Genomic DNA, 16,352 nt, shown 5'->3' with positions numbered 1-16,352 from the left:
TGGAGCTGTGGATCAAGTGGTAATACTCTAGCTTTGAGCACAAAAGCTCATGAACAGCACCCAGACATGGGCAGCCCTAGGACTGCCATGTATACCCGTGTACGCGCGCGTGCGCACACACACACACTGTATTAAATAACCAAATTAACGACTTTAAATTATTCTCTCATTTAGTACTACTGACTCTATCTAGGTCAGAAATAACCTCTGTTATCTGAAGTGGCTGTTCTTACTCATCAGGCAGTCTCTCCTTCGCTTCTTCTCCCAACAATCAGCATGCCCTACCTGGATGTATCTGTAGTTTTCAACACTATGGAAAAGGTTTATGTAAAGGTGTTTTTTTGGTGTTGCTATTAGGGCTAATATCAGTACCTGGCTCAAATTCATTTATAAAGAATAAATTTTAGGCTGGCCCCTATGATCCTACCTACTCAAGATGTTGAGATCTGGGGTTGTGGTTCAAAGCCAGCCCCGGCAGGAAAGTTTGTGAAACTCCTATCTCAATTAAAAAAAAGTTCCAAGGCTGGGAAGGTGGCTCAGTGGTAGAGTGCTTGCCTTGCATGCCTGAGGCCCTGGGTTCGGTTCCTCAGCACCACATAAGCAAAAAGAAAAATGCTGGAAGTGGCGCTGTGGCTCAAGTGGTAGAGCGCTAGCCTTGAGCTGAAGAGCTGAAGGAAAGCGCCCAGGCCCAGAGTTCAGGCCCCGCGACTGGACCCCCCAAAAAAATTCCATATATGGAGTCGTGGCTCAAGTCATAGAAAGCTATCCTTGAGTACAAAAGCTTAGAGAGAGTGCTCAGGCCCTGAGTTCAAGTCCCAGAACTGGCACACACAAAAAAAAGTGAAAGAGAAAAGAATACATTTTAGGAGTAATACTTATATCCAGCTGGAGGAAAGAGTTAAGTAATAAATAGTGAATAGATGACTGCAGTATTATGTAGGTATTTACTTTAGCATTTCTTTTCTTTTCTCTTTTTTTTTGGGTCCGGTCATGGGGCTTGAACTCTGGGCCTGGGCGCTGTCCCTTAGCTCTTCAGCTCGAGGCTAGTGCTCTACCACTTGAGCCACAGTGCCACTTCTGGCTTTTTTCTCTTTGCTTATGTGGTGCTGAGGAATCGAACCCAGGGCCTCATGCATGCAAGGCTCTACCACTGAGCCATCTTCCCAGCCCTTACTTTAGCATTTCTTAAAATATGCTCATATCATGAGGTTAAGCAAGGAATAGATAATCATGAATCAGTTTCTTTTAACTTAAGCAAAACATCTTGACCAAATAAAATAATGCTTTTAGTTTTCTGGTAGTTATAATTTTTATAGTTTTATTTTTTTCTCAGTTATCTGTGAGTTATTGATGGACTAGAGTTGTGTGAATTGGCTTTATGGCTACCAAAGATGTGGATATTACTGGACTTTTAACTATGAAAAGAAAAAATAAATTCTTATGAATTTTTTTGATCAAGCTAGATTTTACTCAAGCACACACATCTGCATATCACCTTACACCACCATAATTGTATCCTTGTTGACTTATTCCCAATTGACTTTTTTATTTCAGTTCATTCTACTGTCCAAAAGGTGGCGCTAGTATCATCCGCTTCAGACATCCCTGTGCAGTCTTACCGAGCCCCAGACATCTCGGTTCCTGCTGATCTGGATAAAACCATCACAGAACTAGCAGACTGGCTGGTATTGATTGACCAGATGCTGAAGTCCAACATTGTCACTGTTGGGGATGTGGAAGAGATCAATAAGACAGTTTCCCGGATGAAAGTAGGTGCTGAGAGTCAAGGCTTTTCATACCACCACCACCCCACAGACCTGGTCAGATGACCTTGTTTGTACTAAACTCTGGGACAAAAAGGTTTTTTAAAAAAGTTTATTTGCTGGGAACCAGTGGTTCATACCTGGGTTCTTAGGTACAAGGAGGCTGAAATCTAAGGAGCCCAGTGCAAAGCCAGAACAGGTGGGAAAGTCTGTAAGACTCCAACAAACTAGGAAAAAGCCAGAAGTGGAGGTGTGGCTTAAGTGGTAGAGCACCAACCTTGAGCAAAAAAGCTCAGGGATAGCGGATAGCACCTTGGCCCTGAGTTCAAGCCTCAGAACTTTCTCACTAAACTCTCAGAGAGTGAAACTTTTCCTGAATTCATAGGATCAAGTTTACTAACTAAAGCTAAAGACTCAGTATACTTTTAAAATTGAAGATATTTGTATACATACAAGCTGATGCCACATTTAATGTTCGAAGTGATATAGGATCATTTCCCAAAGTATTGTTTCAACTTAAGTTTTCACAGTGAGCTTATTTCATTTCTGACTTTAGAGATGAGACTATCCTAGACTCATTTTATTGCTGTGCATATACTGTCTACTATATTTGTAAAAGATGGGCACCTGTGGCTCATTCTTATAATCCTAGTACTCAGGAGGTTGAGATCTTGGGGGGGGGTCACAGTTCAAAGCCAGCTCAGGCAAGAAATGAACCACCAAAAAGCTACAAGTGGAGCTGTGGCTCAAGTGATAGAGCACCAGCCTTGAGCAAAAAGCTAAGGGATAGTGTCTATGCTTTGAGTGCAAACCCTAGTACCCTGCCCCCTCCCCCAGCCCCCCAAAGAAAGCAAAAAAGTCAAAGACACTTTGAGAATTGTTTTTTCTTTTTAGTGTGTGCTAGCTTCTGGGGTTTGTGTTGTAGAGGATTACTAAAAAGAATGTTTCAAATAGAAATGTGCAAAAAGATCACAGTGCTTAGGACTGACTTACAAAATGCTTAATGTCAGTAATCTTAGGCTTTTTGCGTATTTTGCCGCACTTGCTTCTTTAAGTGTCTCATGGGGTAGATGCTCTTATGATTCGCCTATTAGTGGTAAGCCTGAACTTGAAGAAGGTGGAGCAGTGAACGGGCTAAGGGGATATGTTTCTGTGGCAAGACCTGGTCTAATCAAAGCCACAGAGCCGTGCAGGCTACCTGTGAGACTAGCCAGCATGATTGATAGAAGCGGGCTGTGGGATTAAGTAGTTTTACAGTGGGTGTCAACTCAACAGGGCAGTCTAGGAGTAAAGGCATCTTGATCAAAGTCCCTCCTTCTGTCATTCTTTTGAGTCTCTCCCATACCCACTCATCCCCTTGAATTACCTGCTTGCATTTTCACGTGTGTACATCGAGTGTAATGACATCTCCCCCCACATTCTGCTCTTAGCTATAAGATTTCAACTTCAGGAAAGAATGCGTGGCATATCTCGTAAACACTATAATAAAGACTCGCATGGGTAGGCTGGGGTCTGTGTTGGAGTGAAGAAGTAGGCGGGGGTGGGGGTGGGAGGGGGATGAGACAGGAAGCTCAGGTTCAGCGGCCTTCCAGGTCATGCGCAGTCCTGCAGATTTGGTCTGTGTGCAGTTGGGACCGTTGGCCTCTTTCTCCTCTCTTTCTCCTTATTTCTTTTTCTTTTCTGAATTGCGGCTGCGAACTGGTGATAAGAGTGCTTTGCTTTCGTAAGGAGACGCGGATGGATTGGAGGCAGGAGCTGCTTACATCAAGTTGCAGAGTCGTTTCTGAGGGGCTGGGAAGATGCCTTCGCAATCAGAGGAGTTAAGAAAGAGGAGGCATGGGTGTGAGTGGGCTTTGGAGTGAGTGAGGTGTAGATTTATTGTTTAGAGGGGATCCTTGTGCCATTGGGAAGGGAGGGAACAGAAAGGTGCTCCTCTATCAGGAGTAGAGCAGCAAGGAACACCTTTAGGAATATTGCTTGTTACTGGGGGTGTGACTGAAATGTACAAAACCAGTGGATTTCTCAGGGGAGCGGGCTGGGAAAATCCATTGCTACCTGAGTTGTGTTTAAGTATTTATTTATTTATTTTTATTTTTAAATACTTATTTTTCTTAAGTAGTTGTACAATGGGGTTTCAGTTCCAGAAGTCAGGTTATGAGTACAACACATCCTTTTTTTTTTGCTGGTCCTGGGAGCTTGAATTTAGGGTCTGGACACCATTTTGTGCTCAAGGCTAGTGCTCTACCACTTGAGCCTGAGCCCCACTTCTGGCCTTTTCTGAGTCATTTTTTGGAGATAAGAGTCTCTAGGACTTTCCTGCCCCAGCTAGCTTTGAAATGGGATCCTCAGGTCTCAGCCTCCTGAGTAGCTAGGATTACAGGCGTGAGCCACCAGCACCAGCTTAGTACGATGCACCTTAATCAGTGTTACCCTTTGCAGATCATTCTCCCCAATCTTTTCCCCTCCCATCTCTATCCTTAAGTTACATAGCTCAATTTACACATAATGCCCCCCCCCCCGCTACACACAGACACAGACACACAGACACAGACACAGACACAGACACAGACACACAGACACAGACACAGACACAGACACACACACACACACACACTCTTCAGCTTCCTGGTATTCATTTTGTTAGTTGTTCAGAGGAATTATACCAGTGGACTCCTACCCTCAGTATACCAGCCTTTACTGACTTGTATTTATTGTCAATTGTCTTTTCTAATTTTTCTGGCTATCTATAAATTCTATTATTCCAACACTTGGTTTTCCTGAAATTAACACCTCCCCCCGCATCAATACTAAGAGACACAAGCCATGTAGAAGAAACATCAGTTTCCTGTCTAAGATAATTTAATTCACAGTTACTCAAATCAGCATGTTTCCTTCTGTGATACAGCATTTGTTATATGAGATACAGAAGAGATACACCTGGCAGTGGTACTGATGGCTGCTGATGTTTCTAGAGCATTTTCAAACACAGTGGCTTTGTTGGTTTGAATCAGGGTATTGCTCTGTATTCCAGATTGCCCTCAAATTCTGCATCCTCCAGCCTCATCCACCCTAGTATCGGGGGTTACAGGTGTGTACTACCATACTAGGCAGAAGGAACAGTCTTTTAACGGAAAGGTACCTAGTTCAGGTGGTTGATGAAAAGGACTGAAGTTTGTACTCAAGACATGTAGTCCAACCCAGGCACCCTTTCTATGGCACTTTGAGGAAAACAATAACACTGATGTGAGCAGACCTGCTTGGCATTGTGAGGTTTGTCATCCTCGAGCATAGTGACCTTCCTTCCTTACCATTTCTCTTCCCAGATCACAAAGGCTGACTTAGAACAGCGCCATCCTCAGCTCGATTATGTCTTCACATTGGCACAGAATTTGAAAAACAAAGCTTCTAGTTCGGATCTGAGAACCGCCATCACAGAAAAATGTAAGTTTTTTTTAAAAATTGTTGTTGTTTAAAAAGATAGGTGCCATCATCCGTTTTTCCCAAACATACATACACTTTCAAAGACTCAACAAATTAGAAATTAATCTTGATATTTTGTATTCTTATAAACAATAGTTTTCTTGTATTTTACTGTTTGTAACCATTGTCACAATTTCCTTACAAATTCTTAAATATTTCTTATAGTCAGTCCTAAGATATCAATGGTACTTTGAAGCAATTATTTACATGTTAGAGTTTTTTTTATTTTCCTCTTAAACTAGAAGTTTGAGTGTCTGTGTGTGTGAGTATGTGGAGTGTGTGCCACAGCACTGGGACTTGAACTGAGGCCTGGTGCTGTCTGTTAGCTTTCTTGCTCCTAGCTAGCACTCTGTCCTTTGTGCCATACCTCCGCTTCTGGCTTTTTGCAGGCTAATTGTAGATAAGAGTCTTATGAACGTTCCTTCCCAGGCTGGCTTCCAACCATGATCCTTAGATCTCAGCCTCCTGAGTAGCTAGTATGAACCAGTGGTGTGAGCCAGTGGTACCTGGCTTAGGATTTCTTTTAAAGGAACCAGAGCAACAGGATTTAGAGAAACCCATAGACTGTGAATCCTTCTGACAGTGCATTCTCTTCACTAAAGCCGGGTGTCATCATGCCCTAGCTCACCTCAAAAATTCATTCACACTTGCTTGTGTGTGCCTATGTGAGTTGCACTGATTTGGGGCTACATCAGTGAGACATGGGCATTAAGCAACAACAAAATAATAATACAAGAAACAGCGAATGAGGAGCCCAGTTTGGACTTCGCATATGAGCTCATCACCACTCTGATCTGTGTGATATTGAGAATAAAGTTTCATTCCCTAAGAATGGCATTTGGGGACTGTTGCGGTCGGCTTTAATTTCCACCCCCTCTGCTGCCCTTGGCCCCATTGGGAGCTATTCTGTGCTATATATACTTTTTGTTTGTTTGTTTTTTACATGGCCTGACATTTCCTGGTCCCCTTACCTTTATTCATGTTTTATCCCTCCCCAGCCCTCCCCCTGAATTCTCCCTCCCCCCCCCCCCCCCCCCCCCCCCCCCCCCCCCCCCGCTTTGGCCTTTTCTCCCCAGGTGAAATTCTACTCAGCATCTAAAATGTCATCTCCCCTACTTTGTGAAGTCTTCCCCCCACTTCTGTCCCCAGTGGACCATGTTTTCTATCTTTAGTTCATGCTCTAGACTCCCTCCCCATAACTTTATTGTAGACTCTGCCACTCTTAGATTTCTCTCCTTTGCATGGTATTCACTTTCTGGCCCTTGGGCCTCCCGAAGAGCCCCATTGGAATTAGATACTTAACACATACAGGTAGGACAATGTAAGCTGGGAGAATGAAGTCAAATCTGCCCTAAGGGGAGAAAGTCAAGTCTTTGCAATGATAGGTGTGCTTTGCTTTCCAAATAAATGTGGTGGCTGGGAGGTTACCCTGGGAGATTGAGTAGCCAAGGACATTTTCTTGTTGGGTGTTTCTCGGGCTGATTTTTTTTCCCCCCAAAAAAGACATTCTCTCCTTCCTTCTCCCTCTTTTTTTTTTTTTTTTTTGGTTAATGGACAGTGATTAATCATGCCTACTAGCAGGCTTTGGAGTGACCCCATTTCCCTTCACTCGGCTAGGGACTTCTTTTGTTAATGGCACCAAACTTTACAAAACCTTCACATTGTACAAACTTAAATTCCATGCTACTGTCATCTGATCTCTTCTTTTTCTGTTTACCCCACTGTTTCATCAGAACTCATTTTAAGGTTTGTTTTTTATAAGGGTTTTCTTTTCTTGAATATTTCTCTCTTCCCATTTAATGACCCCTTCCTTCCTTCCTTCCTTCCTTCCTTCCTTCCTTCCTTCCTTCCTTCCTTCCTTCCTTCCTTCCTTTCCTCCCTCCCACTCTTCCTCCCTCCCTCTCTATCTTTCTCTTCCTTCCTTCCTTCCTTCCTTCCTTTCTTCTTTCTTTCTTTCCTTCCTTTCTTTTCTTTCTTTCCATTTCCCCCCTGTTTAGCAAGTACATGGTCCTCATTACTACCTATTAAATGGAAAAGCCTCTTAACTGGAGGATACTGAGTTCAACGTCAGCCTGGATTACGGAGTGAGACCCTGTCTCAAAAAGGAACATATCTTCTCTCTAGCATAGTGGGCATGTACTCAGAATTGCTAAGGTAGACTTGATCGGTCCCCATTCTCTCTATCTGCAGATTGATTTATGATGCATTCAGGATCAGGTATCTCTCCCTGTCCTGAGAGTCACTTTGGGGAATTCTTTTCCCTGCAGTGGAGACAGTGCAGAGCCAGTGGGACAGCACGCAGCACGGGGTGGAGCTGCGGCGGCGGCAGCTGGAGGACATGGCCGTGGACAGCCTTCGGTGGGACGACCACAGGGAAGAGACGGAGGAGCTGCTGAGAAGATACGAGGCGCGGCTCTACATGCTCCAGCAGGCCCGCAGGGAGCCGCTCACCAAGCAGCTTGCTGACAGTCAAGTAAGACGCAGCAGCCAGTGCTTTTGGGGGCAACAGCATTTTATGGGACATAATTCTTTTCTTTACTTGGTTAACTGGACCTTGTCATGATGTTTTTGTACTGAGAGTCTTGTAAAGACACTGATCAAGAATGTTTCTTGAGGGCTGGGAAGGTGGCTCAGTGGTAGAGCACTTGCCTTGCATGCTCGAGGCCCTGGGTTCGATTCCTCAGCAACACATAAGCAAAAAGAAAAATGCCGGAAGTGGTGCTGTGGCTCAAATGGTAGAGCGCTAACCTTGAGCTGAAGGGCTGAAGGACAGCGCCCAGGCCCAGAGTTCAGGCCCAAGGACTGGACCAAAAAAAAAAAAAAAAAAAGAAGAATGTTCTTGAGAAATTTCTGGAGGTAAAACAAGGAGAAAGGATGCATTTTTATAAATGGAATCACATCCTCCCCATGAACCAACATCTAGAAAGAGAACATTTTTGGGATTATCAGAAGCTTCAGTTAGTCTCATACTTAAAACCTCTTCCCTAGAGGTTTTTTTATATTTACAAAATTTCCTGGGATTTTCATCTGAGGTACAGTTGTAAGTCAGGTAATAAGTTAGTTCTTTTGTCTGTTTGTCTGTCTGTCTATCTTTTTGTGCTGGTACTTGAATTCAGGACCTGGGCACTGTTCTTTAGGTTTTTCGCTCAAGGCTGGTGTTCTACCACTTGAGCCACACCATCTGCTTCCAGATTTTTGATGGTTCATTCGGGTTAAGAGTCTCATGAAGTTTCTTACCTAGGTTAGCTTCAAACTGTGATCTTAGTTCTCAGCCTTTTGAGCAGCTAGGGATTTGAGATGTGACCAGCTAGTTCCCAACTTTACTTCCTTTTAATTCCTTTGTAAGCACACTATTTTTATCAATATTAGGTATCTTTTTTTTTGAAAAAAAAGAAATACTTTATTCTTCTAATATTAGGTATCTTTTTGTGATCACTTGTAGAGTTGATGATATTGAACACTTAAAGTATTTCCATCTCATGCAGAGGAGCTGTGTGTGCATTGCTGTCGGACACACATGGTCCGTACGAGTCAGAAGTATAGCAGGAGGGATAGAAGGACACATGGATTTTGAGGGAATGATCATTTCTTAAATGTCATCTGCTGTAAATCTGATTCTTAAGACATTTTTCCTTTTTACTTCTAGAATTATTTTGGGTTGAGCTTATATGCCAGAATTTTTCCTCTAATGTCCCCCCCTCCTCCCTGCTTTGGGACATCTGGGTGTGAAACCTGTAAAATTGTCCTAAGTGTCTCAGTGGTGAGGTAATACTTGTTGCTAGGGAATTCTCTGGGTCTAACAAACGTATCTCAACTTCTGTCTTAGCTGTTGCTTCAAGAGCTGGGTCCCGGGGATGGCATTGTCATGGCGTTTGATAATGTGCTGCAGAAACTGCTAGAAGAATATGGGAGCGATGACACAAGGAATGTGAAAGAAACCACCGAGTACTTGAAAACATCATGGATCAATCTAAAACAAAGGTAACCTGCAGACCTTGCCAGTAAATGACTATCTTCAGGTTCAGGGTTTGATTGCTTTGGCTTTCTTTAGAAGCAGGCCAAGTGAGTGACTGCTAGAAGTTTAACTTAAAAATTCTCTACTGTGATACACTGAGTCAGTAATACCAAACTTAGTGTAGAATTGTGTGTGTGTGTGTGTGTGCACGCGTGTGTGCATGTGCATGCGCGCGTGCATCTCTGTCCTGGGGCTTGAACTCAGAGACTGGGAGCTGTCCTTGAGCTATTTTTGCTCAAGGCTAGTGCTCTCTCACTTGAGCCATAGCTCCACTTCTAGCATTTTGAAGGTTAATTGGAGGTAAGAGTCTCATGGATTTTCTTGCCTGGGATGATGTTGAAACACGATCCTCAGACCTGAGCCTCCTGAGTAGGTAGGACTCCCAGCATTAGTCACCAGCACTTGGCTACAATGTCTCTTTCTACAATATATACTTGAATTTCTGCTATGAACTTTTTCCCTTGAATATTGTGTATTTTAGTTTTCTTGAGCCTTGTAGTATTATCTGGAATAGATTTTGTAGTACTCTTGTAAGGAACCCACATATTTAGAGATACCTTTGGATAATATGATTACTAATTTTGTAGTGATTACTTATTTCATAATGAGTAAAGCTAACAATATCAGAACACTTTATAACTCCTGGTGATATAGTCTGGCATTTAACTACAACTTGACATGAAAGAATGTTCTATATTACTTGGTGTTATTATGAGTTAGAATCTATTTTTTCTTTTTCTTTTCAGTCCTGAGGATTGAATGACCGGCCTCACACTTGCTAGGCGAGTGCTCTACCATTTGAGTCATGTTCCTAGTTTATTGGTTACATTGTGATCCTCTGCTAAGAATATCCTAGACATATTCTAGTTATTACAAATGAGGGAAACCGTTCAGCCTGTGTTTCTTTGGGTCTGGCTTACTTTGCTTACTAGAATTTTTTCCAAGCCTAGTTTATTTGCTACAGGTAGGGTCTTCTAGTACTTTGCCTGGGCTGGCCTTGAACTTTGATTTTTGGAGCCTTGACAGGAGTTCTAAAAACCTCAAGAAGAGCATCATGAGCCCAATGACATGGCTAGCTTTACCTTAGACTCTGGAGAATGTAAGACTAGGGTAGCAAATATAAAACTTTGTGAAATGTTAAAGCAGAATGGTAGTATTTTAGTACAACTTTAATATTAGTAAAGGTTGTTTGCCTAGATTAAGGATCATATCAGTAAGGCAGGGAAGAAGGTTAATTAAAAATAACTTGAACACTGACATAGTCCTTAAACATACTCATCCATTAACAAAAATTCCACATGGAAGAGTTATGACTTTGTTTTTGTTACAAAACATTACCAGAAAAATTGATCACTCAGAAGTAAGCGTCCTGCTTTATTTAGCACCCCAATTTCTTTTTTGCTTTCCTTTGTAAATATTTTAAGACAGCCTACAGCAGTACTTAGATTAGATGGAAGAGGCAATTAGAAATGAATTATATTCCAAGGACATCTTTCATTTATCATACCCAAGACAGCCACAGGGCTGCAGTTTTATTATGGTTACAAGTAGTTGTTCTATTTTCTTTCCACACATTTTGGGGGAAAGAAGTAATTATATTAATATTCAGTCATGATTTAGATAATCTTGTTATTAGGACCTGAGAAAATACAGTACAATGGCAGTTTAACATATTCCCTCATGAATGACAATTAAAGTTCTTATATATTGGGAGTTTTTTTCTTTTTTCCCTCTTCTCATTTTCTTTTCTGGAGGTACTGGATTTTGAACTCAGGGCTTCACACGTGCTTGGCAAGAACTCTACCACTTGGTCTTGATCTATGCCACAGTTCTACAGTTCTTTTGCTTTTACTATGTTTTTCAGAGAAGGTCTCGTGCTTTTGCCTAGTTGTGCCTTGAACTGATATCTTATAGTGTTTACTTCCTCAGTAGGTGAGACTGTAAGAATGGGCCATTATACTCTACTCAAATTTTCTTTTTCTTTTTTGGTCGGATGTGGGGCTTGAACTCTGGACCTGCGCTGTCCCTCAGCTCTTCAGCTCAAAGTGAGCATTCTACCACTTGAGCCACAGCGCCACTTCTTCAAATTTTCTTTTTTAATGAGTTAATATTTACAACTTTCAACTATTTTGAGTGGACTTCTGTTTGGCATACATAAATCATGTTTTGCTTCTTAAACAATTTATGGGAGATGCTATTCAGCTTCTTTTGAACTTTTGACTTTTTTTTTTTTTGCTTCTGAACTCAGGACCTGGGCTCTGTCTCTTGAGCTTTTTTACTCAAAGCTAGCACTCTACCACTTGAGCCACAGCACCACTTCTGAATTTTTAGTGGTTAATTGGAGATAAGAGTCTCAGGGACTTTCCTGCTGGGGCTGGCTTCAAACGTTGGGCTTAACCTTTGCCCAGTGTGTTTTGATATTATTGCAAAGATAGAACTACAAATGACTTTTCAGCTTATCCAGATCAATGTTTTTCATTTTTTTTATTAGCTCTTCTCTAAGGATCCTTTGAGATTCTCCCTCTCCAATGAGGTTTTAGTACTTTGATGTATCTGTTTCTGTGTTGCATAGTTATTAAGCCATTACCCAGGATCACAGAGCTCTCACCAATGGAGCTGGGAGTGGAATTCAAGTCTTCCACCTGTAGAGATAGATTCTTTAACAAGAGTTTTATTTTTTTTCTTTGTTGTCTCAGTGTCAGCTATGGCTCGATCTGCTTGTGTCCCTGCCCCTCTCATCTGTCTGTGCTTTTTCTTACTGGGTCTTATTCTGTATTGTTCAGGCTAAGCGCTTCCCTGAGTAATGTGAAGCTCTTCCAGCATTGTGACCATTGGGAAGACTCTCTTGGTCATTGGGACCATTCTGAAAGGTCTGCGAGGCCTTTCCCCTCGGGCTCTGCTCCTCCTCCCAGGTGGATTCCTCATAAACATCATTGCTAGCCAAATGTGGGAGAGGCACAGAGGTACAGGCACATGGGATGGTATTAGTGGAAGGCAGTATTTGGATTTTAATATGTGCTTCCAAGGAAAAGTTTTGTATGAATTGCAGTTGACCTAAGTAACGTGACCATTTACAGCTACAGGTCCCCAGTTCCTGATCTGTAATGGTGAAATCCTGAATAGCTCTGATAACAAAAAGCTTTGAGTTGACCTGGGGCTATTTAGTATAGATTTTATGCCACCAAGTATGAAATGGCCTTACTCTGGCTGCACAAATAGTAATGTGTTGGGTTGTTACCCCAGTCCTGCCAATGGGTAATCTTTAACGTGGAAACATTTATGTTCAAATGCATAAAAATTCTTAATTCTCAAATACAACTGACCCTGGATTTTTGGGTGTGTAGCAATCTATGTCTAATATTTCTAACTAGTCTTCATATCTTGACAACTGCCTTTTTCACTTAAGACTTCCTGTTCCTTTGAGCTTTCTTGGGCGAGCTAGTAAGGATAGCCCAGGCTGGTGTGGAACTCATGATTCTCCTACCTCAACCTCCAGAGTGCTGGGATCACAGGTCTGTGCTACCAGACCGCACCTTGTATCCTGCTCACCCTTGTTTTTAATGTATATTTTGGTGCTGGTACTGGGGCTTGAACTCAGGGCCTCACACTGTTGCTTAGCTTTCCACTCAGGATTGTCACTCTACCACTTGAGTCATACTTCCACATTTTGTTTTGTTGCTACTTTATTGGAGATGATTTTCTTACAGACTTTCCTGTTCAGGCTGGCTTCTTACCACAATCCTCCTATCTCAGTTTCCTGAGGCATAAACCACTAGCATTTGGGTTTGCGTTTCTTAATGAGAGTTAACTAATAACTTAGTGTGAAGTGAGATATTCAAATGTGCCTGTACAAATTGCATAGCCCCTATTTGAAATGTTTGGGACCAGAATTTGTTTGGGTTTTGGAGGATTAACATACACATCATGACATATCTAGGATATGAGACCCAAATTTACATACAAAACTCTTTTATTTTTCAGATATTCTTTAGATAGTCTGAGGTATAGCTCAGTGATAGAATATTTGCTTAGCATGTATAAAACCCTGATCATTGTAAAACAAACATACCAAAGCACATATATCTTATACACATAGCCTGAAGGTCATTTTACATCTGAAACACAGTTTAATACTGTGTTTTACCTCTTGTGACATTTTGTCAATACTCAAAAAGTTTTAGGTTTTGGAGCATTTCGGGTTTTCTGACTAGAAATGCTTAATTCGTTGAAACTTTGGGAGTATGGATAGTTGATTAGAGACTTAAAAAGGTCATTTTAGCCTTACACATGGATATTCCAGGGATAAATTAACATTTGACATGTGTGTACATATGTATGTGTCTATGTATATATCTGTATATGTGTAGATATAGGTATATGTGTATAGTAAAGTATCATAAAGAAAATAACACAAAGAGAGGTGTGTTGTAATTTCTTCTAAATCACTAATTACTATAGATTTTTTTTCTTCTTGTCCTTATCCCAACAAGTTCATATTTTGCAGGACTGTTGGAACTGTTGGAAGACATTTGTAGGATGCTACTTGAAGAACAGAAGGCACACGGTGTGATATCCAACAACCTTTGTGTGAAAATCCCACTGTGTGCATTTGCCATTAGTGTGGACCTTGGATCACAATCCCCCTACTTATACTTTCCATGTGTCTGGGATGAGAGGCTTGTACCACCACAGTCTGTTTTTTATTGGTTGAGATAAAGATCTCATGAACTGTTTACAGGCATGAGCCACTGCACTTGGTCCAGTGAGTGAATTTTCAAGTATCTTGGTGATGACCCAGCCTTTATGGACAAATGTTGGTTACTATAATCTATGAGAGATCATTGAACATATTTGCAGTGACTCATTTTGAATGCATTTTTCTCATAGCCTACTTTAACATATATTTCCAACAGATGTTCTTTTATTTTCAAAAGAACCAATTTACCTTGTGGAGGTAGACATTGAAAAGCTTCAGGAATATTTTCATTTTAGGTTTTCTACCTGCCACTCACAATACTGATACTACTATTTTTCTATTCTAAAAGAGGTAAATATATTTAAATCCTATATCACTGTAAAGGTCACCCTTCAAGTACACATAAAAACGGAACACATATAATTCTGAGTTTCCTAAGAAGTTTCTTTGTTAAAACCTTAAAAAAAAAATCTCCAACCAAAACCAAAACCAGCATTTGTTTGTGTTCAAGAATTCTTTTAGGGCTGGGAAGGTGGCTCAGTGGTAGAGTGCTTGCCTTGCATGCATGAGGCCCTAGGTTTGATTCCTTAACACCACATAAGCAGAAAAAGCTGGAAGTGACACTGTGGCTCACAATGGTACAGTGCTAGTCTTGAGCTGAAGAGCTGAGGGACAGCACCCAGGCCCAGAGTTCAGGCCCCACGACTGACCGAAAAAAAAAAAAAAGAATTCTTTTAGCTGAGCCGGAGGCACACACCTTGTAATCCTAGCTACTTGGAGGCTGAGATCCATCACAGTTCAAATCCAGCCTGGGCCGGAAAGTACGTGAGACTCTTATCTCCAATTAAGCACCAGAAAACCAGAAATGGCACTGTGGCTCAAGTGGTAGAGTACTAGCCTTGAGTTGATGAATTGAGGGACAGTGCCCAGGCTCAGAGTTCAAGCCCTCCCAAAAAAGAATTCTTTTAAAAGCAAATCTATGCCTAATTAAATAATATATCTTATAGCTTAAAATAATCAAATATTATTTAATATCTTTAAAATGGTATTTTATATATGGGCAGTCATTTTATATTGCAGACTATTGGTTATTTTATAGTTCATCATACCCAATTTATACATATAACTTTAAAAGCCAAGAGTTTACACTTAAAAAGTTCTAGATCCTTTTTATATAAACTATTAAATATCTTTCACCCCATGGATGTCCCTAAATCTTTTATGGGAGACTATATTTTAGTCTGTACTTTTTGTCTGTACTAAAGAATAGGCTGTTATGTCTTCTGATTGAAGTAAAAGTTATTTTGGCTAAAGTGAGCCTCATAAACTTCAAATGCTCTCTCTGTAGGCTTCTACCCTGTCCTTCCTTACCCTTTGTGCTTTATAGATTCAGAAAAGATTTACTCCCCCCCCAAAAAAATAAAAAATCTCTGCCTTTGTCTTCAGGCCAAAGTTTCTTCAGCTTAAAAACACGCTTCTTCAGTATCTCCTCTAGTTGTTTTCTGATCTCTCTTGAGATGAAGCAATCAGAACTTCCAAATATAAAATCTACGTTGAGCTCCTGGACTATAGGAGCTCAGCGCGGGGAGGGATCTTAGACACCCTCCAAGTTATTGCTTCCCAGCCTCTTGACTGGGCGTGTACCCCATTCATCCTTTCTTGTCAGTCACATTGTTCTCAAAAGCAGGGATTCTTAATGGAGCCGAATTTGGAAGCTAGGATTGAGGGTAGACAAGGGAGGCACTTCCCTAGCAGGTGTTAGAATCTCTCAGATGGATTATGTAGTTTTAAAAGGACCCCTGGATGTTTTGAAATGGGTTTTTCACTGATTTTGTCCAAGCTCCTTATTTTAACAATGAAAAAATAAATAAATTGGAGGTTTGAAGAGACGGCTAGGCCATCTAGCTAGTAAGTGACAGAAGTGGTTATTTTCTTCTGAGAACAGTGGACGAGGAGCATCAAAGATAATTTATTAGCTTGTGTGATAAAAATACACATACCTACTCCTGAGAGTCTCATTTTTTTCCCCCTGATCATGGGGCTTGAACTCAGGGCCTGGGTGCTGTCCCTGAGCTCTTTTGCTCAAGGCTAGCACTCCACCACAGTAGTAGCCACAGTGCTACTTCCGGTTTTCAGGTGGTTAATAGGAGTCTCATGGACTTTCCTGTCTGGGCTGGCTTTGAGCCATGATCATTAGACCCCAGTTACCTGAGTAGCTGGGATTACAAGTGTGAGCCACCAGTGCCTGTCTCTGAGAATCTACTTTTCTTTTGTTTTCTTTTTTTTTATTGTGAAAATATCGTACAAAGGGGTTACAATTACATGGGCAAGGTAATGAGTACATTTCTTATCAAGCATTGTTGCCTCCTCCTTTGTTTCCCCTTCCCATCCCTTCCCA

At 41.3% G+C, this 16,352-nt stretch overlaps 1 protein-coding gene across 1 annotated transcript in view; it reads left to right on the top strand.

The window, feature by feature from the left end:
- Utrn (utrophin) overlaps positions 1-16,352 on the top strand; it is a 425,608-nt gene that overhangs the window by 195,404 nt on the left and 213,852 nt on the right. Inside the window, exons 45-48 of the mRNA XM_013026944.1 lie at positions 1,555-1,769; positions 5,087-5,204; positions 7,511-7,716; positions 9,070-9,224. Coding sequence (XP_012882398.1) covers positions 1,555-1,769; positions 5,087-5,204; positions 7,511-7,716; positions 9,070-9,224 — 694 coding nt within the window. The remainder of the gene's footprint in view (positions 1-1,554; positions 1,770-5,086; positions 5,205-7,510; positions 7,717-9,069; positions 9,225-16,352) is intronic.

The sequence above is a fragment of the Dipodomys ordii genome, unplaced genomic scaffold (assembly GCF_000151885.1).
Source record: "Dipodomys ordii isolate 6190 unplaced genomic scaffold, Dord_2.0 Scaffold98, whole genome shotgun sequence".
NCBI classification, from domain to species: domain Eukaryota; kingdom Metazoa; phylum Chordata; class Mammalia; order Rodentia; family Heteromyidae; genus Dipodomys; species Dipodomys ordii.
This window is presented reverse-complemented; position numbering and strand designations above follow the sequence as displayed.